Genomic DNA, 16,123 nt, shown 5'->3' on the forward strand with positions numbered 1-16,123 from the left:
GACTGAATGACGCAAAATCGTAAATTGGATGTAATTCTATGTGTTTTTTAGAAAAGGAAAGTGCTTAAAGTTGGATCAAACCTCACAAACAGCGGTGCAGTTTTCATCATTCTGAGCCTCGATGAGCTCTGCCAGGAGGAACGGCCGATCGATTACTGTCAGGAGTTTTGTCCGCTCTGCAAATACCCGCATGATGTCATCATAATCTTCAACCCTGTGAGACACAAAAGAGGAGGAATGAGCCTGCATCGTAAAGATCAACCAATCAGTATATTTTATCTTACAATGAGTTCAATTAGTCTCTGTAGCACATTGATAGTGTTTAACCCAGTAATTATCATCAATATATCTACAGTTATATAAAGCTTTTTACTCTCTTTTAAAGTCATAATGTTGGTTTTATGGCAAAGTTTCTGTATGTTTCATTGTCAGTGCTTCCAGGAGTTCTACTGCCCCCAAGTGGCCAAAAAAAGCCTTAACATCACCCACCTGCAGCACAATGGTCATAAAGATCCACATTCATTGAATTCTAATCACAAATTCACTGTAAACTCTGTGCTCCTATTTAAATGCAGGCACACTATATCACACTGATGAAGTATAAGTTTGATTTTTGAGTGTGCCCATTGATCTCCACCCCTTTACTTTCCACTGCACTACATGAGCATACACACAGATATATATATATAGCATGCATTTAATTGTTTTCTAGATAGATACCATGTTAGCTGAGAGGAAACATCTGGACTCACGTGGCAGGGCGGACATGAAGTCTTGGATAGTGATCTTCTCTGTGGCAGATTAAAGCTAAACACTGAGGCCCGGGCTCAGTCAGCTGCTCCAGTGGCTCAAACACCTCATCTAACCCCAGCTCTGGACATAGAAGTCACAAGATCGAATCTCTAAATTTCTGAATTAATGATTAATTAAATAAATGAATAGAAAGCAGTTCTTCACCTGATCCACCAGTATTTGGGCTGACGAGACAGATGTATTCGAGTTCAGCAATGGCATTAAAGACAGCCCTGTAAAAAGATTTACACAGTAACAACAAGGGAATTATACTTTAATACACATTGAATTAACCTTTATCAACCTATGTGCTGTAGTTGCATCTAAAAAAGCAATTTACTAGTGCTGCAACTAATGATTATTTTCATTATCTGTTGTATCTGCCCTTTTCCCCTAATTAGTCATCTTCATGCCTTGTTGTGGCTGTTAAAAATCCAAATATACTACAAATGACAAAGAAAGGCATTAAATCATTACATTGGAGAAGTTGACATTTCTGGTTTTAAAAAATCACTAATTGTTGCTCTAAGCCTTACAGTAAATACCATTTTCATTAGTCCAGGGTGATCTGAACTCTGACAGTGTCATGTTCATCACTTAGAGTTACATATAACTCCAATCCATATGGCTATTAAATGTATTGACATGCAAGGTTATATATCATTCTGTAGATTTAAATAAAACAAAAATAAAATAATAGAAATCCAAAAATTAAAGCAAGTCAACATAATCAACTTCAAAAAGACTTTTCATACCTCATTATTTCCTTTAAACATTCAGTAGCGAAGCTCGGCTCTGCAACAAACAGGTGGATGAAGAGTGTGTTGAGAGGCTGCAGAGGAGAAGAAATGTTGTCATGAACATTATGAATAATTACAAATGACAGCTATAAAACAAGTCAGTGATCTGAGGAGTCTGTTTATGTTTTTAATTAACCGACTGAAAGAAACTGCCCCCCTCTCTCCTCCCCCCTGCACCATCCACCCATCAACAGAACAGATCAACTATAGGCATCGAATGAAATCAATACACACTGTGCATTTTTCAGCTCTGAAGTGTTTCTTCAGGAAAGGTTCCCACTGAGCCTGATCCACCAAGTCTCCCACAGGGTGATCGAAGAAGGACGCGTGGGCTAGGATGTCGTCCTTTTCATTGGTCAGGGTCACTGCCAGGTTCGCTTTCTCCCTTGAAGGTCCAGGAGAGCAGAGGAGAGAAGCAGAGAAGCAGAGAATCACATTTATTACAAGTTCTCAGTGACTTTATACAAACCTATTGTGCAAGAATATGACAATTATATTCTTATAATTATACAGTTTCCTCTTATTTTATCTGTTTACTTGGGTGGTGACGGGAGTTTTAGACCGAGTTTTAGGACTCAGATCATTTCTGTTGACCATCGTCACATCGTATCACATCAGGTATTGTTTAATAATTGTTGTTTTTTCATTCAATAAACATTATCAAAACTGCATCTGCACTTTAGCCTCATAGATAAGAGCATACTAGATCCCTATGCTACCTTTTTTTGGAGAGTAAATACAGTTTTCATCACTTTCAAATTTATATTTTTTTAGTTAAGTATGTGATCATAGAAGTTTGTCATTATTTTGACTATCTATTGACAAGATGATTAACAAAAATTGCTTACAGATGACTGGACAGCTTAAATAAACATCAGTTTGACGGGTAACAGTTAGTTTAGTACGTTCTTTAGAGAAAGCCTGTCTGTTTTCCACACTTAAGACATCAAAAAAAAAAATTCTTACAGAAGATGAATTACGTTGACCTTTCCAAAAATCTCCAGAGCTGAGGGGCTGATGAGGCTGGCGATCCCCTGAGCATCGGCTGATTCACTTCTTCTGATGACCACAGTTTCCATTTGGCCGCTGGTTGAAGTTATTGTCCTCATCTTTACTGGATTAAAGAAGAGAAAAGTTTTATTTCAACTAGAGCAGCAACAAGCAGATTTATGGATTAGTTGTCGAATATCAAATTGGCAAGTGAGTGTATTCTGGTTTATTTAGTCCTCTATGACAGTAACGACACCATAACACTCGCTGTGTGAGAAGGGCCAAAAACGTCCTCAAAGATACCACTCATCCTGGACATAACCTGTTTGAACTCCTCCCATCAGGTAGGCGCTTCAGATCAATCTATGCACGCACAAACAGACTAAAAACTGCCATAAATCTTCTAAACTCTGACAATAAGCTATCTCAGTAATGTGCAATACACTCTTTACCAAATGAGAAATAATAAAGCTGCTGGGCACTTGTGCAGTAACAATCTGTGCTAGTGAGCCTGGTATCACTGTCATTTTATGAGTTTTTTCAGCTTTTTTCTTTATTCATACTGTATCTATTTATTTATTACTTCTAGGGTAATTTTGGTGTGCTATACAATGTGAATATTTCTTTTTTTTAAAAGCACTTTAATTTTTTATCTTTCATTTGCACTGTTGGTTCTTTTAATAATTTCATAGCAAATCATTATCTTATGCTGCACTCTCATATTTTAGTCTTCTTTCTCTCTTTCTATGTTTCTGTACTTTGTTTTCTTTTTCATTAAAATTGGGTTTTCTTGTTTTTAATTATATGTTCTTATTTGTCCAACTTTTACTGTTTAATATTTTGTTTCTATGTAAAGCACACTGCATTGCCCCTGTGTATGAAACGCCCTATATAAATAAAGCTGCCTTGTCTATACACTGACAATAAAGTGCTTTAAATCTTCACTCTTTGAGAAACAGTTATTGACAATTTTCTGACATTTTATAGACCAAACAACTAATCAATTAATTGATCAGCAGTTTAATCATTAGGCTAATTAAAAGAATCGTCACTTGCAGTCTTAATGTCCCCCACAATAATAACACAACAACAACAACAACAACAACAACGACGACGACGACGACGACGATGTTAATACAAATAAATAAACAAAAACCTTACCATAAAACTTACCTTTTTCTGTTTTTTTCTTATAAATGACAACGTTAGAATTACGGTTTGATGTTGTGGATTAAAGCCTCTAAATACATTTATACTTAACGTAATTTATACATTAGTTTCTGGCTGCTAAATATGTGAATGAATGTTACTTATTAGTTAGTTTGTGCTAATGTTAGCTCATTGAAGCTAACTAACAACAAACTCCATCACCGTAGCAACTGAACGTCGCCGCTGTGTGCGTGTGAACGTCATCACGCTAGGCACGCTGGGTACCGTCATGGTGGCTCCCGCTGTCTTGCAGTGAGCTAAAAACGTTTTTTATTCGTCCCTCGGCGGGTTTTTTGTTAATATTTGTAAATTAAGTCTCTGCTGCGTAGTTTACGGTTACTCCTGCCGGCATCATGGCGTCGACGGCGGCGGGTAAGCAGCGGATACCGAAGGTGGCGAAGGTAAGGAAAATATAACCCCAAACAGTAGTAGCCATGAGCTGACTGGTGCTAAGCTAATGCTAACACGCAAAGATAAAGTTTACATTACAAAGTTGTCCACGTCACAAAGTTGTCCAAATAATGCCCGTGTTTGCTTTTTACTAAGTCCACATCTTATATATGGCACAACTGTGTATGTTAAAATATGTCAAACTATTATTTAAGGTGATATGATGAATATTAGCACATAAAAACAAGTTAGCTAAGCTGTTTTATTTTAATAATTTATACAAATAATGCCTGAAAAACATATAACAACACTTGAATCTGTTGAAAAGATAGGCTCATAATTGCTCAAAGTTTATTTTAAAGTAACAAACAGGAGGCCTAATTAACATTAAACCTGTTACTTTGATGTAATCATTCCTCCTGTTCATACTGACCATTAGTAGATCTCTTCATAATGAACTTATAATGTAAGTGATAAAATCCACAGTCCTCCTTCTGTGCAAAAATGTATTCAAAAGTTGATCTGAAGCTAATATGAAGCTTCAGCGTCCAAATGAGTCAAATCTTCATCTTCTATGTTTCAGCGTTACAGTGTTTTTAGTATCAAAGTCTTTTTGTTACTATACTTCCACCACAGCTCAACAGGAAACACTAAGAGGGAATCTGATGCTAAAAAGACTGTAAATGTGTCAGATATCACTTGATATAACTCACACTGATGAAGCTCAATAGAAGCTGATCAGCTACTTTTAAATGTGTGGACACACTGTGGATTTAGTCCTCCATCGCTTTACATTGAAAGCAAATTTTGTAATAGTCAGTATGGACAGGAAGGATGATGACAGTGAAGAAAACCTCTTTCATTGTTCATATGGACACCTGACTGCTTGATAGTTGCACTGCTTTCATGTTAAACATATTTCTGATGCACTCTGGTGAAATTGTGCTTTGCATAAAGGCCTACTTAACAGTTACATGTAGGTGTATCTTTACATACATAGTCTTTGTCTCAATCTCCTACATAAATATACTTGAATATAAATAGAAGTAGTCATTCTTGTAAGGTCTACCTTTCTTTTGATATTTTTATTATTCACAGTTATCTCAAACACTCCCACTGAAACCTTTAAAATTCATGTTCAATTTGGTTTGTATGTTACTCAATACTGCAATTTATGTTCTACATAAAGAAGATAAGTTAACTTGAACACAGTAACAGTCAAGGCTAGTCAGCAGTAGGATACATACTCAGTGAAGATATCATATTAAAAGACTTTCTGTTGTGTTTCAGGTGAAAAATAAAGCTCCGGCAGAGGTTCAGATCACTGCTGAGCAGCTGCTCAGAGAAGCCAAAGAAAGGGAGCTCGAACTTCTGCCACCACCCCCGAAACAGAAGATCACTGATGAGGAAGAGCTGAACGATTACAAACTGAGGAAGAGGAAGGTAAGTGCTTACGAGCAGTGAAATGTCTGTCACACAAACACGTCATTTGTGTCAGCAGTGGCATGATTTCATTCAAATTTGCTGTGTTTGCTTTTCAGGGGTTTGAGGACAACATCAGAAAGAATCGGACTGTTATCAGTAACTGGATTAAATACGCACAATGGGAGGAAAGCCTGAAGGAGATCCAGAGGTATTGTGTCTGCATTTACTACTTCAGAAAATGTCAGGAGAAACTTGCAGTAAATCAGACTTATTTCATGGTTAGTTTGAGAAATTCTCTGTTATTTATTAGAAGATCAGATAAAATGTTAGTTTCAGTGACTTCAAAGGTTTAAATCTGTCATTCAAGCTTGAGTTCTCTCAACTAAAGTATCATCTAGTAACATGTTCTCCTCCTCTGTAACCTTTTGTAGCATTACTTTGCATTGGGATTTGCTTTTTTTGTAGTAAGGATGATGTGAGCAGTCTGTTTAATCTCAAATTCAGCCTAATTCACACATAATCTCACCTCACTCATGTCTCTGTGCCACACTCTCCTCCTTCACCCCTGCCCCCCTCCTCCTCTCTCTGATTTTAAGGGCTCGCTCCATTTACGAGCGAGCGCTGGACGTCGACCACCGCAACATCACGCTGTGGCTGAAGTACGCCGAGATGGAGATGAAGAGCCGACAGGTGAACCACGCCCGCAACATCTGGGACAGAGCCATCACCATCCTGCCTCGAGTCAACCAGTTCTGGTAAACTAAAAATCCTAAATGAAACTGTAGAGTTTAGGTGGAGAATCTTCGCTCTATGTTTGTAGATTACTTTTGCTTTTCTCCGGTTGCTGCTTTATCCACATGTGTCTCTCTGTGCTCTCTCAGGTATAAGTACACCTACATGGAGGAGATGTTGGGGAACGTGGCCGGCTGCAGGCAGGTGTTTGAGCGCTGGATGGAGTGGGAGCCCGAGGAGCAGGCCTGGCACTCCTACATCAACTTTGAGCTGCGCTACAAGGAAGTGGACAAAGGACGCACAATCTATGAGCGATATATCCTTTTGTTGATGGTTTCAGGTGTTGTGTTCTGAGCAGAGAGGAGCTACAAAGACCAAGAGTGACAAGAAAAGCTGAAAATAAGAAAAATGTTTTTGTCTGACTAAAATCCAAAGGTGTAAAACAGATACAAGAGACTAATCTTCACATTAGAGGATCTGGAATAAGAGGATGTTTGATGTTTTTTTCTTATTTAAATCAATTATCTGAAGTATAGTTGCTGATTTAACTTTCTGTTCCTCAATCGATTAGTCAACTGAATCATTTCAACCATAAAAATAGAACAGATGCAACAGTTTTATGATAATCTTTTTTTTCTGAAACGTCCGGATTATATTTTTTCCCTCTGTGATCTAAAAACTCTTTAACTCCGCTGCACTCGTCATCGTCCACCCTGAGGTGAAGAACTGGATCAAATATGCTCGTTTTGAGGAGAAGCACGGCTACATCGCTCACGGCAGGAAGGTGTACGAGAGGGCGGTGGAGTTCTTCGGGGAGGAGCATGTGGATGAAAACCTCTTTGTGGCTTTCGCCAGGTTTGAAGAGACTCAGAAAGAGGTGAGTGAAGACTAATGACATTAAATGAGTTATTTTCTGTGTATAAATGTAGAGTAGAGGCTTGTTTCTTGTATTGACTTGAACATGTGTTGTGTAGGATCATTTTTGGCTCTCCTTCCTACTAAAAACACCTAAACTTGTTGACTGACTGTTTCTGTGTGGACTGTCTTTTGTTTTACAGTTTGAACGGGTTCGGGTGATCTATAAATACGCTTTGGACCGAATCCCTAAACACCAGGCGCAGGAGCTCTTCAAGAACTACACCATGTTCGAGAAGAAGTTTGGAGACCGGCGAGGCATTGAGGACGTCATCGTCAGCAAACGACGGTTCCAGTATGAGGAGGAAGTCAAGGTATTCAACTCAGAAACTAGAACCAGTATCAGTAGCCTGAAAGAGTTGACTTCATACAGCTCAACGAATGTGCAGAAAAACAGAGAAAAATCAAGAAATGTCTCATAAAAAACCTGCTTTTCATTTTTAATTCATTCCTCATCACTGACACTTTCTACCCTCCTCGTATGTATCCAGGCAAACCCACACAACTACGACGCCTGGTTCGATTATCTCCGCCTGGTGGAGAGCGACGCCGACCCCGACACGGTTAGAGAGGTTTACGAGAGAGCCATCGCCAACATGCCCCCCATCCAGGAGAAGAGACACTGGAGACGATACATCTACCTGTGGATCAACTACGCTCTGTATGAAGAGCTGGAGGTCAAGGTAGGTTCAACTCACTCTTCATCTCATTATCAAAACTAACATTTCACCTGGAAAGACTTATGAGATACTTATTACAAAGATTCATAATTAAATTGAGGTTTAATACATTTTTATTCTCCTCTTTGCAGGATCCTGAGAGAACGAGGCAGGTGTATCAGGCCTGTCTGGATCTGATCCCTCACAAAAAGGTAATTTCATAGATTTCCATTTTCTGTCTATTTTAATACTAGAATCACTGAATTAAAACACAATGCAGATCATATAGTATAGTAGTTATTACATATATGTCTCTTTTCTCTTTCAGTTCACTTTTGCTAAGATCTGGCTGCTCTACGCTCAGTTTGAGATCCGACAGAAAAACCTGCAGGGAGCCAGAAAAGTCATGGTAAGATTCAACCAGAGGGGGAAAAAAGACAAGGGAATAAAGATAGAAATATGATCAATTAGTTCAGTCAATATTTAGTCAATCCAAAGGTCCAACATCAGCTTTCACTATAGACAAACTGAAATGGAAGTGTTTATTTTAATTTTCCTATATCTAACCAAGGAAAAGTCTCATTTAGATTATAAGATATAGCAAACACGTCACTTTTTAATACTAAATGGCAAAGTCTTGGAACACTTCCTGTGATTTCCACTCATCATCATCATCGCCTCTCCTCTCAGGGCACGGCGATCGGGAAATGTCCGAAGAACAAACTGCTGAAGGGTTACATCGAGCTGGAGCTGCAGCTGCGTGAGTTTGACCGCTGCAGGAAACTGTACGAGAAATACCTGGAATACACTCCGGAGAACTGCACCACCTGGATCAAGTTCGCAGAGCTGGAGACCATCCTGGGAGACGTGGAGAGATCCAGAGCCATCTTCGAACTCGCCATCGGACAGCCGAGACTGGACATGCCCGAGGTACCCAATCCTTTCAGCCAGACTTCTATTATGTCTGAGGAATATTGGCTAAAAATAAAATCTCTAATATCTCTAATTTCCTATCTTCTGTGCCTTTGCCTAATTTTATTTCGGCCTCTTTCTCTCAGAGCAAAAAAAGTACAGATTACAAACATATAAACACACTTGTTATATTTACTCTGTTGATGATTTCAGGTGCTGTGGAAGTCCTACATCGACTTTGAGATCGAGCAGGAAGAGTTTGACAACACGAGGAATCTGTACAAGAGGCTGCTGCAGCGCACCCAGCATGTCAAGGTGAGAACTGCACACTGAAGCTTTCTGAAAATATGTGAAATTGAAGTTTTCAAAAAGTAAAACATGGATTGAATTCAGTTTCCTCAAAATGTCTTAAAATTCATTGAACACAGGTTTTAAGTATTTTCTCTTGCTTGATGTTGGCAGTAATGTTATTAAAGGTTTTTGTATCTGATGTTAGTACACCTGATTTGATTTCCAGGTGGATAAAGTTGCAGGAAGCTGAAACTCTTTTATGAGGAGTTTCAGTCAGTATCAGCAAAACCGTAACAAATGAATGCTTTTTAAAATAGTTAGTTTTATGCTACAATTATTGTCATATCACACAGGGAAGTACTGAGGAGAAAAAAAAGTTATACTGAATTTGTGTTGCCGAAACTTATAGGGAGTAAAAAAACAACAACCCAATATCGATATATTGGCAGATAATCTTAAATATACAGAAAATATAATCGCATTTTTTGCAACGTTGTTATGAAACATTTGTGACAAACATATTGTAATGGAGGCATTTTACAGTTTACCTATAAACTTACATCACTGCACTAAGACAGTAAACTTCACTTAGAATTGAATAAATATAAATTCCTACAATAAAAATTAAACACACAACAAAAGAAACATATAAACGTACATATTAAACTTGAATTAAGAAAAAGGGATCAAATATAAACAAAATGCTGCCTCTGCCTATATACGTTTAATTATATTGGACAACATGATAAATAAATGAAAAACTGTTTCTATAAATTTGTCCAACTTTGCAGATTTATGTGTTAAAATGTGCGCTATAAAGTAAATATTTTCCACCAGTATATTTTATGGATGTAATTTGAGCAGCATCAGGGACTCTTTTTTTCTAACTCTATGGTCGTCCGTCTGTTCACGCAGGTTTGGATCAGCTACGCTAAGTTCGAGCTGTCGATCGAAGGCCCAGAGCGGCTGCAGAAGTGCCGGCAGATCTTCGAGGAGGCCAACAAGGGCATGAGGAGCTGCGAAGAGAAGGAGGAGCGACTCATGCTGCTCGAATCCTGGAGGGACTTCGAGATCGAGTTTGGCTCGGAGACCACCAGAGAGAGAGTGAGAAAGCTGCTGCCCGAGAAGGTGAAGAAGAGGAGAAAGCTGACGGCCGAGGACGGGGTAAGAAACGCACATCAGCCGGCAAACTGGAGTAAAACCATAGTTTGTTGGTCTGTAATTTACATTAGATTACAAACAAGTTTATTAATTAAATGAAAATACTCATGAATCACAATCTTTTTCTCTGCAGTCGGACGCAGGCTGGGAGGAATATTACGACTACATCTTCCCCGAGGACGCCGCCAACCAGCCCAACCTCAAACTGCTGGCCATGGCCAAGATGTGGAAGAGGCAGCAGGTGGAGATCGAGGACACGAACGAGGACATGGCCGAAGACACGGGCGAGAACAGTCCAGAAAAAGGTCAAATGCCTGAAGACAAGACGACGTCGCCCTCTGGTTCTCCCTCTCGCTCCGACGAAGCCTCGACGACTCCACCCGCTGACCAGGCGGAGAACGGCAACGACAAAAACCTGGCGATGGAAACAGAACCGCAGAAGACGTACGACGACCGAGACGACGATGGTAGCAGCAGCAGCAGTAGTGGGAGTGACAGTGATGATGATGATGGAGAGAAAAAAGAGAAACAGAGCAAGGGCAGCGATGAAGAGAAAGATTAGATTAGAAGGGGGGGGCAAGGGAAGTGAACATTCATCCTGGATCAATTTTCTACTGTTAGTGTTGTTATTTTTTAAATGTTAATACACCAAAATCAACTCAAACTCACTCGTCGTTCTTGTTTCTTAAGCAAATGTTTTATTTTGAATATTGACAGGAAATGAATCGGTGATTTTAAGAGGAGGGGGAAAAAAAAAAAGATTTGTACACTCAGTGGCTCTCTGATTATATTAAGCATTACAGGAAATGGGTCAACAGTTGTTTTTTTTAAAACTATGTACACTTTAAACTGAGCAGGTCCTGAAATAATTACACATATTTCACATCTGATTTTTTTTTTTGTTTGTCGGGAGGATAAAAAGGAGCAAAAGTGTCAGAGAGCCACAGTCTACTGTTATTCGATGTCTTCAGGTCGGACAGGATGTGGCAGCGGGATGATGGACTTCTTCTCTGTGTCTCTGGACAGAGCTTTCCTCATGTCTGCAGGATGAAAAACACAAAATATATATATTGATTATAACTATTTGTATGGCACTTTTCATACAAGAAATGCAGCTCAAAGTGCTTCACTCAAAAGGAACATAAAACAAGAACAAAAGAAAGAGGAAGGAAATAAAAACAATGTAATATAAGAATAAAATAAAAATAGCACAAAGTATCTTAAAAAAATAGAACAAGAAGTGCAGTAGTGATTGATAAGAGCTAATTAAAAGTGAAAGTGAAGAGATTATTCTTTTATCTTTCTCTTAAAAATATTAAGTGAACTGGCTTCTCTGATATCTGAAAGTAGTCTGTTCCATAGTTTTGGGTTTTTAATAAAAGCTGCAAACCCGATTTTCTGTCGGCTGTTTTTGTGAATCTCCAATTAGACATGGACCGGTATGAGATTCTGGCGGTATGATAACTATAAACAAAAATATCACGGTTTCACGGTATTGCGATTCCAGCTCTAAAATGTTCCTAAAAGGAAGAAAAATAAAGACCGACATGTTAATTTAACCTGAATCTGTAATGACAGTGTGAGGGGTCGTGATACTCTACGCTGCAGCTGCACCACCTGAGGGATTTCTGACCAGCACTTTCTGTCTTTGACCAGACTAAAAACATCTCATACCTTAGGAACGCTATGACAGAAAATGTGGCGGTTTCGGTTATCGTGGCTTTTTCATATCGCGGTATACCTTGAACACGGTTATCATCCCATGCCTATCTCCAATAAACCGGTAGCAGTGTTTTTAATCTTCTGAGGATGTGGAGTCAGTGTTGAGAACTCGTCTTACCGTAAGCGTCTTCATCCGGTTCTCCGTTACTAGCGGAGTAATACTCTATAACCGTCCTGTAGACGCTGTAGCCCAAACGTTTGTACATGTTCACCGCCACCTGGTTCGAAACTCGCACGAAGAGATCCACGAAGAAGCCGCCCTTCCTAAAAGACAAAGACAAGACAGATAGCAGCTATAGGCTAAGTCATCATGAACATCTGGTAACAGAATAGAAACATAAAAACTAAGATTATCTACAGGATTTGTTGATTTTAAGCCCCAGAAAAGCATTTAAAAAAGGTTTTACAATAGAGGGATGAAAAAAGAAAAAAATCTGTATTAAAGTCTGAAAATGTTCATTCACACACAACATTGACATTAACAACAATTTAGATTTTTAGAGTAAAATCTAATCAAATATAACAGATTTGGGAGGTTTTCATGAATCAAACCTCAATGAAAAACTGACAGTAAATTAAAAAATATGTGTACAGATAAATGTAACCTGCTTAAAAGTTTAGTTTATATATTTTTGATACAGTATTTTCCTTCAGATTTTGACTTCAAATCCTGAATTCAGGCTCATTTTCCACATTAAAATCAAGTACTGACAGTATAACATTTGTCTAATTTCTATTTCTATCATAAAATTTGCATTATTGTCGAGGCAGACTAAAATTCAGATAGAAGATTAACACTTTCGTTCATTTTTCAATCAAATAAGCCAAATGTGTTATGCTTCCAGCTTCTTATATGGATAATTCTCTGTTTTTCTTTGTCATATGAGTAAATTTAATATTTTATGGTCAGACACAAGACGTGAGTTGAAGTCGTCATTATGGATTCTCAGAAACTGTTTTTTCACATTTTTAAAATAACCTTTAAATGAATCAATAATTAATGATTAGTAGTGGTGTGTGACGGTACAGACCTCTCTGAGATCTCCTCCAGCATCTCCATGAGTTTAGCAGCGAGTCCGAGTCGTCTGAACTCCGGTGCGACGGACAGAGCGGTAACGTGACCGTGCCACTCCTCCCGAGCTACAGATCCCTCCGCCTTCCCCATGACTGCAAGAAAGCAACGAGTCAGCCGTGAGTATTTTTATGTCTACTTGCAGCTATCACTAAGCTTTTTAATGAGCAATCTGATAGGTCTAATTAACTGAATGAAATAAACACAAATTAAATGTTTTAAAGCTACAGACAGATATTAATCATTAAGACGTCATTATATCAGCCGGCCACTAGATGGTGCTAAAGAGACAGAAGTAAAGCTCGTCCAAACTTCACTTTTCTCACAACTAAAAGACAGTTTTTTATTTCACTCCTGACCATTTTTAATAAGTGTGTCCTGCTTATTAACCCTTCAGTGAGAATCCTGCTTAAATAAATGTTAAAAGTTGCTGTTGTTATTTTGTCTTCATGTCAGCATATATGATCCTAAACAAGCAGTGAGGTCAGAATACTGGACATTACGTTGCTAGTAGCAACCGCTACCAGGGCGCTTCCATAGCAACAGCAGCTTAACAACAGAGTGGGACTCCCATCACTCCCATTAATACATTTATTAGATTTTAGACTTTGATCAAAATATCTACAACAAACTATATATATTTAAAATCATCTCACAACACTGGAAAAAGTGTTAAGTCTCTGTAGTAGCATCTTATTTATCTATTTATTATCTTTTTTCTTTTATTTCCACCAATCCTCTGTAGATATTTAATTTCTACTGGAGTTACTTTGTGTTTGTGTTCATTTGACTTTCCTGCAATAAATCTGCTGCTAACCAAGCTATCCATTATTATAGTGGTCTGAGGCTAACACAACATTTAATATAGACTTTTACTGCTGTTGTTCTTCCTACGAGGGCTTTTTCACTGCCGACTCTTCTTCACAAGCTTCATCACAGTTAGTCTGAACTCTTGTTACTCTACCTGTTACTGTAACACTACTTTAGTATAACTCTTATATCATTGAGTTTGTTATGTTTAACCAACACTTATGTGGAGTATGAGAATAGTGGTGTATATTTGGTGACTCAAGGATTATAGTTCAGTCAGAACTTATTTTGCTTTATTTAGTCACTTCTGTATTATTTCACGAAAAATTGTATGGATAATCATGGCCTTTATTGTCTGTTATCATGATTAGGTCTTTGTACTGCCTTATATTACAATTAAATAAATAAAAAGAGATGTTTAAAATAGAAAACAGTTATGAAAATCCAATTATAAAGAAAAAAAGTAACCTATCAACATGTAATTACACTTGAGCACTTTTCAGACTAAAGTGCATCACATAAGTAATAAACTGATGGAAAATAGCACACTTATTTATTTTAATAGTAAAAAACACAGCTAAACATTCTCACATTCAATATTTTATGCTTGGAGGAAAATGCTAATCATGTATTGTGTAGTATATGAGCTGGAAACTCTTTTTAAAATCATCCTAGTCAACTAAATACTAAAATATGAGCGAGTAGAGGAACTTACTGTAGCCCATCAGTTCACCTCCAGGAGCCTCAGCAACGATGAAGTACTCGGGCCAGTGAGCCAGGTACTGGAGATAAAATGGGATCCCATACTGGAGGACAAAGGTTAAAGACAACTACAGACTACTGATGCATATAAACACTCAGATATGTTATCTCCCCTCATGTTATATCAGTGAGGGTAAATGTTAGAGACACCTATCTGCAAAGGCACCTAAATTCAAAATATTGACATAATGCCTAAGTTAGCCCTATTTGAGTGTATATTAAATATCATAATCAGAAATATGTCAGATCCAGAGAAACAAACCATTTGAGCTGTGTCAGTGTTATTTACAGCATGACAACAATAGGCAGGTGTAATGACAGATGAAGCTAAGCTAATGTGGCTAACTGTTAAATCCATGTGTAAAATGAAGGATACAGTTTCTGTCAAAGGGTCCAAATTGCTGTTGAGATAAAAACAAATAATAATTATTAATCTGCATAAAGACTCCTACACAAATAAACCCTCTACGAAAGTCACATTTGAAGAAGAAACACACCAACCAAACTCAATAGAATAATCTTTAACTTTACTGTTTAACCTTATTTTTGAGCATTTACATCAATAAAAAACTAACAAAATCATAAGCATTTACTTCGATATGATCTTATGGTAAATTCGGCATTCTCATATAACACCTAACATAATAATATTTAAAGAAAATAACACATTACCACCTCAATAGCATCCCTCTCTAACAACCACTGAGGTGTGAAACCTTGCTTACTAACAGTGAACAAACTCCAATTTATACTAAAACTACAGCTACTTTAACAAATTAAATTAATGCCGATTTGTCCAAGAGAGTCTAGTTATCCATAATAATTCAAATAACATGATAATAAGTGTCTATTTCTACATATAATAAGGGGGAAGTCTTAAATGAGCAGATTATTGAATGGAGTTTTGTGCAGCAGAGAACGGTGCAGGAGGCTGGGAGCTAACACTGCTGCTGCTGCTTTACCACCAACACAACAATATACTAATATATTTACTAAATAAACACCAGACATCTGTGTAATTACACTAAATAGACTTCGGCTGGTAAAAAACTGACAAGATTTCACTCACATATTGTTGAATTTAAAGAGATCATCGCAGGTAAAAGGTCTTAACGTTGTCATGTTAGCTCTGCTGCTGTGTGTGCTTTCACCTCGGACAGAAAAAAGAGCAGTCAGGTTGTTTTAAAGAGGATGAAACATAAAGAGTGGCTCCCTCTGTTGACACGGAGGTTAACATGAATGCATACTTTACTGTGCAGAGCTGTGCATGCATTGCCTATTTGTGATTATATTGAACTTTGCTATGTAAAGTGGCAGTAACTTTGCACACATGTATATAATATCAGGTATTTATGCATATTGCACATTTAATATAGTTGCAGATTATTTACAGAGAGATTGTCTATTAGAAATAATGTTTTGTTTTATTTTGTTTTATTTATTTTGTTTTATTTTATTTTATTTATCTATTTTGTTTTTAT

The 16,123-nt window shown here is 37.7% G+C and overlaps 3 protein-coding genes across 3 annotated transcripts in view; 1 reads left to right on the plus strand and 2 right to left on the minus strand.

Moving 5' to 3' along the window:
* cfap61 (cilia and flagella associated protein 61) overlaps window positions 1-2,701 on the minus strand; it is a 42,478-nt gene extending 39,777 nt beyond the window's left edge. Inside the window, exons 1-6 of the mRNA XM_053337462.1 lie at window positions 2,559-2,701; window positions 1,827-1,977; window positions 1,548-1,624; window positions 958-1,025; window positions 753-873; window positions 82-214 (exon numbers count right to left, since the gene is read on the minus strand). Of these exons, the coding sequence (XP_053193437.1) occupies window positions 82-214; window positions 753-873; window positions 958-1,025; window positions 1,548-1,624; window positions 1,827-1,977; window positions 2,559-2,701 (693 nt within the window). The remainder of the gene's footprint in view (window positions 1-81; window positions 215-752; window positions 874-957; window positions 1,026-1,547; window positions 1,625-1,826; window positions 1,978-2,558) is intronic.
* A 1,322-nt stretch (window positions 2,702-4,023) lies between these two features.
* crnkl1 (crooked neck pre-mRNA splicing factor 1) lies at window positions 4,024-10,940 on the plus strand. Its single transcript, XM_053336813.1, has 14 exons — window positions 4,024-4,192; window positions 5,472-5,624; window positions 5,723-5,814; window positions 6,203-6,361; window positions 6,488-6,654; window positions 7,037-7,215; window positions 7,397-7,567; window positions 7,745-7,936; window positions 8,065-8,124; window positions 8,241-8,321; window positions 8,603-8,842; window positions 9,038-9,139; window positions 10,031-10,279; window positions 10,410-10,940. Exons 1-14 carry the CDS (start codon window positions 4,145-4,147, stop codon window positions 10,836-10,838), a joined length of 2,322 nt encoding a protein of 773 aa, XP_053192788.1. The 5' UTR covers window positions 4,024-4,144; the 3' UTR covers window positions 10,839-10,940.
* Window positions 10,941-10,951: 11 nt separating this feature from the next.
* naa20 (N-alpha-acetyltransferase 20, NatB catalytic subunit) lies at window positions 10,952-15,803 on the minus strand. The gene is made up of 6 exons (XM_053336815.1): window positions 15,712-15,803; window positions 15,019-15,043; window positions 14,596-14,686; window positions 13,030-13,165; window positions 12,117-12,262; window positions 10,952-11,316 (listed from the first exon to the last, which is right to left on the minus strand). The coding sequence occupies exons 1-6, from the start codon at window positions 15,762-15,764 to the stop codon at window positions 11,231-11,233; spliced, it is 537 nt and encodes a 178-aa protein (XP_053192790.1). The 5' UTR covers window positions 15,765-15,803; the 3' UTR covers window positions 10,952-11,230.
* Window positions 15,804-16,123: the final 320 nt, after the last annotated feature.

The sequence above is a fragment of the Scomber japonicus genome, chromosome 17 (genome assembly GCF_027409825.1).
Source record: "Scomber japonicus isolate fScoJap1 chromosome 17, fScoJap1.pri, whole genome shotgun sequence".
Lineage (NCBI taxonomy): Eukaryota > Metazoa > Chordata > Actinopteri > Scombriformes > Scombridae > Scomber > Scomber japonicus.